Source organism: Populus nigra, chromosome 4, assembly GCF_951802175.1.
Source record: "Populus nigra chromosome 4, ddPopNigr1.1, whole genome shotgun sequence".
In the NCBI taxonomy this organism is placed as follows: Eukaryota; Viridiplantae; Streptophyta; class Magnoliopsida; order Malpighiales; family Salicaceae; genus Populus; species Populus nigra.
Genome location: NC_084855.1, coordinates 14,179,775 through 14,193,013, shown reverse-complemented (window position 1 = coordinate 14,193,013; position 13,239 = coordinate 14,179,775). Strand labels below are relative to the sequence as shown.

General features: G+C 34.8%; 2 protein-coding genes across 2 annotated transcripts; both read right to left on the bottom strand.

The window, feature by feature from the left end:
• Window positions 1–217: 217 nt before the first annotated feature.
• LOC133691203 (soluble inorganic pyrophosphatase 1-like) lies at window positions 218–3,179 on the bottom strand. The gene is made up of 9 exons (XM_062111607.1): window positions 2,921–3,179; window positions 1,927–2,059; window positions 1,791–1,819; window positions 1,463–1,528; window positions 1,203–1,310; window positions 1,015–1,080; window positions 776–896; window positions 592–673; window positions 218–480 (listed from the first exon to the last, which is right to left on the bottom strand). Exons 2-9 carry the CDS (start codon window positions 2,057–2,059, stop codon window positions 438–440), a joined length of 648 nt encoding a protein of 215 aa, XP_061967591.1. The 5' UTR covers window positions 2,921–3,179; the 3' UTR covers window positions 218–437.
• Window positions 3,180–9,753: 6,574 nt separating this feature from the next.
• LOC133692804 (probably inactive receptor-like protein kinase At2g46850) lies at window positions 9,754–12,898 on the bottom strand. Its single transcript, XM_062113950.1, has 3 exons — window positions 11,803–12,898; window positions 11,296–11,379; window positions 9,754–11,013 (listed from the first exon to the last, which is right to left on the bottom strand). Exons 1-3 carry the CDS (start codon window positions 12,569–12,571, stop codon window positions 9,941–9,943), a joined length of 1,926 nt encoding a protein of 641 aa, XP_061969934.1. The 5' UTR covers window positions 12,572–12,898; the 3' UTR covers window positions 9,754–9,940.
• Window positions 12,899–13,239: the final 341 nt, after the last annotated feature.

Genomic DNA, 13,239 nt, shown 5'->3' with positions numbered 1-13,239 from the left:
AACAAGTGGATGATATCTTATATCTGAGCATGAAAACTTTGAAACCTATTTTGGAGGTCATCCCACAAGAAAACGACCTTGCATTGCTCTTTCAGGTAGAGAATGCTGCATGGTTTTTCTGTGCCGGAATTCTCTATTAATATTTGCACTGAGAGCGTCCGCTTTCAAAGGAAAAGAAAAGTTCTTTAGGGAGAGTACTTCATAGTTTCCATTATCCTTGATCACGAATCACCGATTTAGCACATTACATTATTACTCAAACATATCAATGATCTAGCAGCATTGTTTAAAACAAGCAAGTACCATAAACAATTCAAATTACGGAAAGTCAAAATATAAGTTTAAACATAATCTTAAATGACAGTTGATGATCCCCTTGTTAGAATCAAAGGAATTCCCTCGACGGAAAAACATGGGAACACAGCCAAGTCAGCTATCTACCGACGCAGGGTGTGCAAAACGTACTCAGCATAAAGGTCCCTGCACCAAGCAGTAAATGAGTTCAGAACCAATGTTTCTGCATCAAATTCAAGACCTGGTATTGGATGGAGACGCAGGCACATATCCTTTTTGTCATTTAGAGAAACTTACATTGAGTACTGGATAGCTTCAACAGCAGTATTTGAAGGTAAGAAGTCATTAACTGCAACCTCCTTGTTCTCATTTTTCTTGTCTGTGCAAGTGTGTTAAGAAACCAGTACGCCTCACATTGTAAACCAACATCAAACAATACTCGCTAAAATTAACATTGGTCAATGCAAGAGAGAAAGGATACAGTCTTCAAAGAAACGTCGGATCTCAGAAAGTCGATGGGGGGCCAGTTCCTTGATGTCAGTGTAGTGCTTGTACTCAGGATCATCAGCACAAACTGCAATAATTTTGTCGTCTTTCTCTCCCTGTGTTAAAATGATGGGTAATTTAATTGCATTCTGAAGGAAAGAATTAACAATGGTATAAAACCTAAACCTTTTAAGTATCAGTGATTCAATTTGCTTCACAATTCCAGAAGATTACCTGGTCAATCATGGGCATAAGTCCAATGGCCCTGGCTCGTAGAAAACAACCGGGAAGGACAGGCTCCTACTCAGATCAGATATTCAGTTGGGTCACAATGTGGGAAATTCAACACAATTAGGTTTGTAGGAAAACCATTGAGCAGAAGGTAGAATTTAAAATTAAATATCGAACAGAAATCAAGTCACCTGCATGAGTACTAAAACATCCAAGGGATCATTGTCTTCGCATAATGTGCGAGGGATGAAACCATAGTTGTGGGGATAGACCACTGAGGAGTATAAAATCCGATCAACCTAGCATTCATTTGAACAGAAAAAATAACAAAAGGCTGTGAGAGAAAGAATGAAGTGAAAAGGAATCAAATTCCATGGAAAGCATTTCCTTCAAAGTTCCAGAGACTAGGACTAATATTTTTCAATTTCGATGGATACGGATATAATTATACCTTGATTAGTCCTGTCTTCTTGTCCAGTTCATATTTGACCTTACTTCCTTTTGTTATCTCAACCACCTGTTTGATCCAAGATAAAGAAACAAAGAATCAAGAAAACACTTAAAAGATAAGCTAGGAGCTTGGAAATTTCAAATGCACACTCTTGTTACAAGTCACAATTGATTCTTGGGAAGAGAAACATTGGTGAAAAATTGAGCAAAGAAACAAATGATTGATGCAATGTTTTGCTGAATCATAAATGTGTCCTTCCTTTCAGTTTTTATTTTGGGTCTATGATGTTTGAACTTATTTGATAGATAAAGTTAGTAGAAATACTCACGACATTGAAAATGTGGGGAGCTCCAGGCCCTGCACAAAACATTTTTTTTTTTTTTTGCAGCACAATTAATTTCATAATTATTCTTGAATGCAAATCAAATATAAATGACAAATACGATCATCTTCTGCAAAAATACCAATTTCAAGATCATGCCAAGGATGTGCAGCAACAGTTCTCCTTGACAAAGATGAAAGGATTCTCTCATTCAGACGGGGCGCTTGGCGCTTGGTTTCAACTTCATTTTCTTGTGTTTTTGTTACGTCACTCATCTGTAACCAGAAGAAGAAATTACTTCATTGTCTGATGATGTTTGTTTAACTTGCAAGAAATTATTCTCGAAGAAACAAAGCTCAATTCAAGGCAAGTCTCCATGTGGTATAAAAAAATAATTCAATTCAAAGCAAGTCTCTCTATGGTATAAGCATGCTGCCCAAGAGGGCCCGAGAAAATGCAGATCATGGATCAATTCATCCATGCACTTTAAGCTTACCTCACATTTTTTTGGGTGTAATATAGCTAAATGAATGAACACTGATCTAGTGTCATCAAAGACTTGGCAATAACACACAGCCAGACGATTGAGAATCTAAACCAGTTCTTGCAATGTAAGGTTACTAAGTAGTCTAATACAATAATCAACACCATCAACATCAGGAGAAAAAGAGAAAGAACTTGAATGTTGTGAAGGTGATATATCATAGAGATTAGCATGCGTTTGCATTTAATTGGATCTCCTGCTATTATATCATTCTCAGGAATCCAGGACTATAAATCTAAATAAACACCTTTTTCTTTAGTGAGGTTCGAGATGAATATCCCTCTGATCTTGACATTAGCTCACAGTTCTTTGTGTCTAAGCAAAAAACAGAACCAAAGTTTCCCCCATTAAATTCTTTTTTGGGATTTGTGCATATTGGCAGGAACCCAGAAAAAAAGGCATAACATAAATCCCATTTAAGATTGGAAATGCATCACGATATAACATAAAGTCCCATTTAAGATTGGAAATGCGTCACGATATCTACAAAATCGAAGAGTATCAAAGAGTTCGATTGGGGTGTACTTAGAAGGAATCAGGAAAAGAAAGAAAAGAAACTTTCTTTGAGCAAAAAGAAAGAAAAAGAACATACCTTGATCGATAAAGAAGGGACAGAGACAAGGGTTAGGGCAATGCGCGAAGGATGTGTAGTGTGTAAGGGTGTTATGTATGGTATTTATAGAAGGGAGGGAGGGAGAGAAACATGGGCTGGTCAAAACGTCGTGTACGAAGTGGAGAGAAGGTAGCTTGAAACCTCCTTCCTCGAGCGACTTTTTAGGTCAACATCCTTCAAAAGCTTGTTTGTGGTGTTTTTGTGCGCAATGAATATGAACTTTAATGTACAAGGACTGATAAGGAAATGCAAGGATGCGAGTCTTGCTGCTTAAAATTGAACTTGTCCATGGCCATTTCTCAAAAAAAAAAAAAAAAAGCGAAACCTTGTTACTTGTACACTGTTAATTCAAAATTCCAACCACTTATCTCCAATTACATTCTTTTGGGATTTTAGCCCTATGAGCTCCCAGAATAAGGAAAACATCATTCCTACTGCACGCAGCATGAACATTCAATCTTTTTTTTTTTTAACCGTTGATCTCTGACAGCTTACCTATATAACTTGATTAATCTTCTACAACTTTAAAGTTAACGATTATGTAAGTCTTTAATGACTCTAAGATTTTTATAACTCAAACTGATAACTTCTAGATAGCAAACTCAGGACCTGATCAATTGAACTATACCTCTCAAAATTTATTTCAATCTTTTCTATTTTTAGATTTAATAAAGGTGTCCGAACCAGCTTGTGCGTACCTCGACTAATCTCAGGAGCCCTGAACTTAATGACCATGTAAATTGTAAACCTCCAATGACCTTAAGGTTTGTAGAACTCGAACTGATAACCTTTAAAAACAAACACAAAACCTGACTAGTTGAGTTCCACTCCTTTAATCTTTTTATTATTATTAACGTAGGTATCCGGGCCAGCTTGCGTGCATCTCGACTAATCTCACGGGCCCTGAAGTTAACGACCATGTAAGCCTCCAGTGGCCATCATATTAGCAACCACAGGGGGAGAAAACCCCTTAGTCCCAAGTTCTTACCACTGGACCACCTAATAGAAGGATCATTTAATCCTTTTTTTATAACCCGGGGTGTCCGGGCCAGTTTACGTGCACCACGACTAATTCTCGGACCCACCGAATACCCTGCAAGCCTAGTGGGCAGGTAAGACACTGCGGAGATGACATACATGCACACAGAGGATCGGACCCGGGTGCAAAGGAAGGGAACAAGTGCTTTTTTTTTATAACCCGAGATATCCGGGCCAATTTACATACACCATAACTAAGATTCGGTCTTTTCTTCTTTTTTTTAGTTTAACGTAGGTGTTCGGGTTAGCTTGCGCGCACCTCGACTAATCCCACGAGCCTTGAAGTTAACGACCATGTAAGCCTTCAGTGGCCATCATATAAACAACTACAAGGCTCGAACTTGAGACCACAGAGGGAGCAAATCTCTTGGTCCCAAGCTCTTACAACTGGCCACCACTTAGATGGTTGATTTGGTCTTCTTTTTTTTTTGTTTAACGTGGGTGTCCGAGCCAGCTTACGCGCATCTCGACTAATCTCACGGGCCCTGAAGTTAACAACCATATAAGCCTCCAGTGGCCATCATATAAACCACCATAGAGCTTGAACCTGAGACTATAAAAAGAGCAAATCTCTTGATTCCAAGCTCTTACAACTGGATCACTACCTAAATAGTTTGATTTGATCTTTTCTTATCTTCTGGTGTAGATTTGGTCATTTTGTACACAGATTTCGAACAAAAAATTGTCATACATGTGATATGGCATCAAACAATGGAACTCCTTCGACATGAGATTTTTATCGAGGTTGAGATGGACATGGATGAACTGCAATTCACTTCATTGTTCACTTTGCTCGATAATTACATTTAGGATGGAAATATTAAGAAACCCTACAACGATAGGTGTTCAGCTTGTTTCATCGTAACTAGCCGCATTACATCGAGTTAGTTTCAAATGTAATAGAATAATATATTAATATTTTGAATGCTTTTTTAAAATATTATATTTTTTTATATTTAGAAACAAAAACATGTTATTTACCCAAATACGTTGTTTGTGTCGCGGATAGGGATCCGAATAATTATGTTAAGGACACGCTTTCGTGTCACGAAAAAATATATAAACTAATAAATAAAAAAATTATTAATAATAATTAAATATTAAAGCAGGAATCTAATCTTCATAATATAAAATAAAAAAATAAATGCGTATACTAATATAACTATCTTTTTTATTTTAAATATTTTTATTTATTTTATTCTATCAATTAGATTAAATGTTGTTGTTAATAACAAATAATTTTTATTTTTATATAAATTTTGTACAAATGCAACTAATTCATATAAAATATAAGAGGAGAAAAACTTGTTTCAAATTAAACGAATTTCTTTAAATTATCACACCACTAAAAAATATAAAAAGATTAATATTTAAATAAAAAATTCATGAAAATAATTAAAATAAAAAAATAAAAAAAGCAAGGTGCTGAAGAGTCAAGCCCATGCATCTAGCTTTAATAAATATAACTAGGGCCATGCCTGTGTTTTTTTTAAGGCGTGCAATAGGTGATAGATAGGTTTCATGTTTTTAGACTTTAAAAATCTAATTTTTAAAAAACTATTTACTTGAAAATACCTCCACATCAACATTTAACCTAAAAAAATTACTTGACAACCTCAAAATTACTCTAAAAAAATAAAAATAAATCAAATAAAAATAAATCAAATAAACTAGATCTATTTTTTTCGGCATGTTTGTAGGCTTCTCTTGAGAGAAGAAACCTATTAAGACAAATATCATTTTTTTAGCCTGAATAAATGTGATCAACTAACAACTTCGCTAATTTTTGATGAGTTTATCTATTCTATCTCAAATTTAAAAATTTTAAAAATAAAAAAATAAATTTCTGGATCAAAATAAAAATTGAAAAACTTTAAAATTAACTATATATTTTCTAAGTGTTTTACATTGTGGTTATCTCACTTAAAATTTCATCTTTTTACTGTAATTTAAAATTTTATCTTATGAAATTAAATTACAAAATAATTAAATGAAAATAAAAAAGAAAAAAAGGGGGGAACTGTAGAAACCCAAATCTTTTACTGTTTGAGTAATAGTATAATCACAAAATACTTTATGTGAAATTATTATTTAATATTGCCCCTTCATTACCTTTCGACAATTCTAACGTAAACAAAAACTAAGGATCCAAAAAAAGTCTCACCCAACGCCAAATTGTAGTGCTCTATGGATAAAGTAAGCACATCAAATACCTCCAAAATGATAGATTACATCTAGAAAAAATTATTTTTGGTGAAGATAATAACACTGATCAAGAGGTTTTTTAAGGAAAATTATTTTTTTATTTAGTTTAGAAAATTAAATAATATACTTAATAATTTTATTCTTTTTAGTTTGTTTAAAACTTCTTATTACCTTTTCTCTATTTTTCATTCTAATTTATTGAGGCTAATTATTTATTTATTTATTTAAGGAGTTGTAAACCTTTTAAGTTGACATACTACTTAAAAATAAATATTCAACAATAATAAAATTATGAATAAGAGTTTTGTGTGATCCATTCTTTAGAAAATTTTATATTCTTATGCTTTTTTTTTGTATTGTTTTCATCTACACAGGTAGTATTAAAGCTCAACAATTTATGGTGGTTAGTTATTGTATGTCGTTTAATAACCATGGATGGAAAATGTGGTCACATAATAAAACATGCTCAAATAGAAGAGAATGATGTGTTTCTCTCTTGAGAAAGAAATGTTCAAGAATTGAAAATAGAAGACATACAAAGACAAACTCCAAAAGTGACCAATCAGTTAGCGGTGATAGATTAAATTACAAATATACTGATGAAAAAGATGAAGAAGAGAAAACTAGAGGAATGTGAGGGGTGTGATTATGAATCCATAACTAGTTTTAAGAGCCCTTTTTAGAGATATGAGCATAATATGTAGCTTCTTGATTATGATCAATATAGTGAAGATTTTGGTAGTCTTGTTTAAGATGAAATAGATGTTGACCGATATTCTCCACTATTTTATAATATTTATTTTGATGGTAATTATGTTGTAATGATATCATAAACAATAATAGTAATGATAGTGATTATATCATTAATGGTCTCCTTAATAATTTAGAAGTGAGTGCAAAGAAAATATAAAAGGTGCTCATCAAGAAAAAGTTGTTAATATAAGTTATGTTGATCTATTTGATTACAAGTTTACTATTATCATAAAAGTAGATTTTTTTAGGAGTTATATGAATGCAACATATATTGATGAAGAAAGCTTGATATTTGTAATTCATTACTCTAGATGAGAAATTACTTGTCAATTGATGTTTTTATAAAAAATTTAACATGAAGAGACTGGAATTAATATCTAAAATTATTATATACCTAGAGTGAAGAAAGAAAAGGGGTTGGAGAACCTTGATTATATATCAACAAGATCGAGACAAGAATTTTAAACTTAAGATGAATTTGTTTTCAAACTAGAGAGACTAATGCAAAAGGTTTTATAAGTACTTTATTTTTCTATTTGGTTTAGGAAATTAAATAACATGTTTATTAATTTTATTTTTACTAGTATGTTTAAGACTTTTATTGTTTTTTTCTTTATTTTCAAGTTTTCAAGTTTGTTTAGTTTGGTTTTTGAATTTATTTAACAAGTTTAAACTATTGTTATAAAATTTGACTTGACAGGTTGGTCTGAGACCCGGGCGACCTGAAACCTTGGCCAAGTTTTAAATAGGCAAATCTCGAGCTTGCAATTAACTCGATCAAACCTATGCAATCCGCTGGGTCAACCTAAAATTCAGGTGACTCTGACATAACCTAGGTGGGACTCAATTTTTTTTTTAATAAACCTAAAAAATACATAATTTATTTAAGAATACTTAGCCTCCCATAAATTCTTTTATAGTCTATATTCACATGGATAACTTATTAATTTTTTTATGTGGTGTGTATATATATACAGTCTACTTTCATATGAATTGTTACTTAACTTTTTAATATGAGATATTAAAATTTCAAATATTTTTTTTATTTTCTAAGGTTAAATTGGATCAATCTATATGACCTGACTTTTTGAGCAGATCAACTCCCAGATTTGGTAACTATGATTTAATCCTCTAGAAAATGAAATATTCAACAATGAAACTAAGAATTAAGATTTCTATATAAAACCTTCTTTTAAATTTTTGTATTCCTGAACTTAATATCTATCTTGTGCTGTTTCAAATGCGTCAAAAACCTAAACTGTACCATTGCCATTATTTGAACTGGCGAAAAAGTAATGCGACAACTATGTGTCCATCATGTCTTGTGGCATCGGCCTTCTACTGGCCACGAAGTCTTTGGGAAAAAACAGCTAGCGAAGTCTTCACCTACCTTTCTATCTGCTGGTCCAATTTCTCCAACACGTCTCCAGCTAGCTGCACGTTTCACTGAGGGAAAATCCCCTGCTGTCCGTAGTTGGGTCTTCGTGGGCAGTGAATGGCACTCAGCAAGGCCTTGGTTTATTTTATTCCTCTATTCTGTTTGGACAAAAGTTTATTCCTCAATTTGATGCTGAGTTTTGTGCACTTTCCCGGTAGGAAAAGTGGACATTCGCATATGTATCTAATTCCCCCCTTAAAAATTAATTTCTATGGGGGAAATTAGATTGCTCCCTCTTTGATATGCTTATTGTGCTACCATTTTATGATTATGTTAACAACATAGTTATTAAATCTGATTTGGAGTTGATTCGGGTAAGGAATTGGATTCTACATTACACGGATTGACTCGAGTCAATTCAAAAAATTTAAAAAATTATTTGAGATTTTAATATTTCACATGAAAATGTTAAAAAAACAATCCACATAAATACAAGTTGTACATATTATAAACAATGAAGTTTAAAAGATTATTTTAAAAGATTTGTTATTCCACATTTAAAAAAATATTATTTTATTTTTTTAAATTGAAGTGTTTAAACAAAATTTTTTTTTATTTTTTATATTGAAAAAACACAATTTTTTTTTATGAATATAAAATATAGATATTAATGGACTTGTAAACCTATATTTTCTCTTAATATTTATAAAATGAAATTTGATATGAGTAAATTAGGAATGATGACTTATCCATCCATTAACTAGAACCACTTGCTTATCTAACCACATAAAAATGTTCTTCGGCATGAACTAAAAAAATACCTATAGATTTAATTCTTCAGTTTATTAAAAAAAATGTTGGCATGGAAAAAAAAAACAGCTGAGCAATACAAAAAAAAAATGAATATGAAAAAATAAAGAATTTTTATCAAATTTTTACTGAATCACCTAAATTTTAAATTGACCCGACATGTCAAATAATTTTATTCGGGTCAATTGCATGTCTTGCCAAATTCAGACCTGGCTAAAATTCCAGGTTAATCTATCGGAGTCGGGTAACATCTAATATCTATGGTTAAGAGTTGATGTCATTCTCAAGAGATCAAAGCAGTTTTACACCATGATAATAATAAGAAGAACAAACAATCGAAACGAAAATGTGAGCCATCTGATCTTGGAACTCATTAGAAGTCTGATCGTGTGAATTATTTTTCTTCAAAGGTATCGAGTCCATGCCCAGTTAAGCTAGGTTCACAAGACTGTTCTGGTCGTTCACCAGATAGGAAAAATCAAAATCATTCATGCACGGCTATAATAACTTTCTAGGAATCCCCCCAAAGAAACCAGCACTCACTACTTAGAAAATCTTGAGGGCCATTGCCAGCATTCTCTAGCTATATCAATGAGTTTTATTGCTGCTTGTTTGCTAGAAGTAAAGATGCATTCAAATATATATATATTAACCGTAGACAATGGAGTGTTGTGCAGTGTCTGAATCCTCAAAATGAAAATGGAAGCATACACGACTGGGCTGGAAAGCAATGTTCTTGTTCACAAGTGAAATAGACGAGCTAAATCCTTTGCCAAATACTACTATTCACATCGAGAACAATTCTCCTATTGACATCAAGGAACATATATAGAGTCAGGAGACATGGATATCATTTGTAGGAGGCTGGAATTTGAAAAGGTCTCTTCAAGTCCACGTCCCCGTTTACTACTTCCATCAATGCTCTCTTTTGCAATGTGTATCAGTTCCCTTGCAACCTCAACCATTCCAATCTTACCATCTCCACCAAACAACAGGCATCTTGTGGCAAGGTCGGCAATTACCTCTATCTGATCCCGGCGAAATGGCGGTTGCTCGTGATAATGGAGACCCGGATCCACGATTTCTTCTAGCTTCCCACTTCTAATTTTTTTCAATGCTACAGCTGGGAGCTCCTTGTTTTTGGAGCCTGTAATTAACTCTAGAAGCAATACGCCAAAGTTGTAAACATCACTCTGGTGAATACGTGATCCTTCATGATTGCTGTATGAATGAGTATCATTCCCAAGGCTAGCTGTAAATAGCTTGAACCCGGCGACTTTAACTGATAAATCTTCATCTAAAAAGATGTTGCCGGGTTTGAGATCATGGTGGAAGATAGGAGGGATGATTTCATACTGCAAGAATGCAAGAACACTTGCTGTTTCTGCGGAAATTCTCAATCTCTTATACCAATCAAGGCCAACCTTTTGTTCTCCACTCTGGTGCAAATGTTCCTCCAAGGTACCATTAGCAGGATACTCATAGACTACTAGTGGAGAGTAGACAGAATTAATGCAGCATCCAAGGACACGAGCCATATTCCTATGTAAAACTGCAGATAAAACCTCAACCCTAGACAGGACCTGAGTGAGTTCTCTTTCGTCACGGCATTCTACCTTGTGCACAGCTATATGTGTATCATCTCCAAGGACCCCTGCATAAATTGTACTGTTATTGCTGCTTGCAAGTTTTTGATCACCATCAAATCCTCTGGTAGCATTTTCTAGCTCATGGTAATTGAATAATCTAGTCCTACAAGCTTTCCTGAATGAGATGGTGCTATGTAGATGAGCATGGTCAGGGTCGTACATGTCAGCCTTAACAGGCCGTTTCAATAGGCAAAAGAGTGCAATCAGGGAGGCAATGATGAATATCGGACCAACAACTCCTGCAAAGTAAGAATGTGATGGTATTATTCTCACAGCAACCAGGAGCAAAGAAAAGTTATGGATAGCATCGCGTCAATTCAAAAATGGATGAGTAAGGAAAACTCCTAAGGCACGTTTGCTTCGCTTGTTTGCCTGTAAATTCTTGCTGGGAGAAAATGAGAAAAATACAGTTCAAGTCAATATTGCATTTTGTGATTCTGCACTGAAATCATGCAAGTGAATTTATTATGAGTGCGCATTGCAATGGCCTGGGATTTAACTACTGAATTCTAAGTACACACCAGCTAAAATTGTAACCATTTTTCCCCTGTGCTTTTTTGTATCACGATCACTGCCGCGTGCTTCCTCTCCATCCTTGATGCTGGCTGTTAAGACACATTGAATGAAAGGAATTCTGTTTAATGCATGTTGGAAATAGGCTTATCAAACATATTCTGAGTCTTAAATTTACCGCTATGTTTATAGCGTATGGTAGCGAGACCAACAATGTGAGAAATAGATTGAATGGTCAAACACCAAGACTTAAAACAGTATGCAGATATCTTTGAGAAAGTAGTGAAGGATTAAGGATCAACACTTTGAACAATCAGTAGTGTGTATCCATGCCCCTTGCTTTTGTGTATTTGTGGAGTATTAATTAAAAAGGGAGAAAGACAAGATCAAATAACCCTTGGCTAACGTGAGAAAGCTAATCCAATGTCTGCCTTCTTATTTTCTGATTGAAAGGAAGAGTTAAAATACTGAACCCAATTTATGAAGCAATTACTAGGGTATCGATAGCTACTCACATTTCATGCATCCTTCTCCACTAGCATATCCATCACCAACGAATCCATCCTGACATTTGCACCGTGTCCCTCCATCAACTGCTGTAGCATTTACAATGTCTGCTTTGTCAGCACAGACTCCCTTGGATGAATTCTTTGGAACGGCCCATTCCAACTTAACCCCGCGCTTTCCAGTGTTGGTACCGCGAGAAACAACCCAAGAAGAGAACCCCCGGCATCCAAATTTGGAAAACACTGAGAAGCCATCTCCAAAATCCCATGAACTATGATCGGAAAGGGGATAACAGCAGGCAGGAGGGCCACTGCCACTGCCATCACAACCAGGCAAGTCAATCGTTTCACAGTCTGCTTTACACAAAGAAGAGTCCTCACAATCATATAAACCAATAACATTATCAACCGATATGCCAAAGCAGTCATTTCCTGCCAAATCAAAGGAATTCAAATCATTGTACTGTCGACAAGTGGAGCTACCCGAAAAGTCTACTAATATACCATCGGAGAAGAATTCAAGGACTTTATAGCTTAGAGAGTCTATGTTGAGGTAAAGGGTAGTGGAGTTTGAGCAAGAAAGATGAAAAGCGTTGGAAACTGAAGCACAAGAAGTGTTCAGGTGAAATGGAAATGGGATACGCAACTTCCCGCATTTCTCATCACACTGACTAATTAATTTCTGAGGATGCTGCTGTGTTTCTTGAAGACAGTGAGAAATGGGCGATTGATGGAGCAATGTGAAGAGAAACAAAGGTGCAAAGAGTAGAGCTAACATTGCCTTTGAAAGAGTTGACCGGAGAGAATATCAAGGGAAGAATTTAATAGAAGTACAGGAAGAGGGGAATGCAAGGGAGAGCTGAATATTCTTCACACTCCGTTCATGGACCAATATTGAAGTGAGAGTTAATTACAAGGCTCGCGTATACCAAATACATTGCCGTGTCAGAAGAGTGTCACGCAAATGGTACAAATCACACAGATGCTGGCAAGACAAGATCAGCTGAGAGAGGTCATGTGGGGGAGAGGGGAGGCATAGAAGTTGGAGAAAAGGAGAAGATTGGTCCGTGGAATGGGCTACATTTAGAATGGTGTGCTAAGAGTGAGCACTTCCGATGAGTTTAGTTTTAGCCTTTCAATTAAGTTCAATGGCTTGGATTATACAATACCTAATCTTTTCTCTAAAATTATTAGCATAGTAAAAACCATTTGCACAAGTTTCAAGCTTTTTTCTGGGAAATGTAGATATAGTTTGAGAATTACGGAATGTCAGATCTATATATAACGTTATTTTATCTTGGAAAAAGCCACTTTTGCTAACTACACATTACCCCTTCGAACCCCCAATGCTAATGCCACGCCTGGGGTGTATGTTACCCGCTTTTCTGGTCACTGGGCTGCTGACATCTGTGCTTTTATGCACCCTTAGGTCAGTTCATTCCTGTA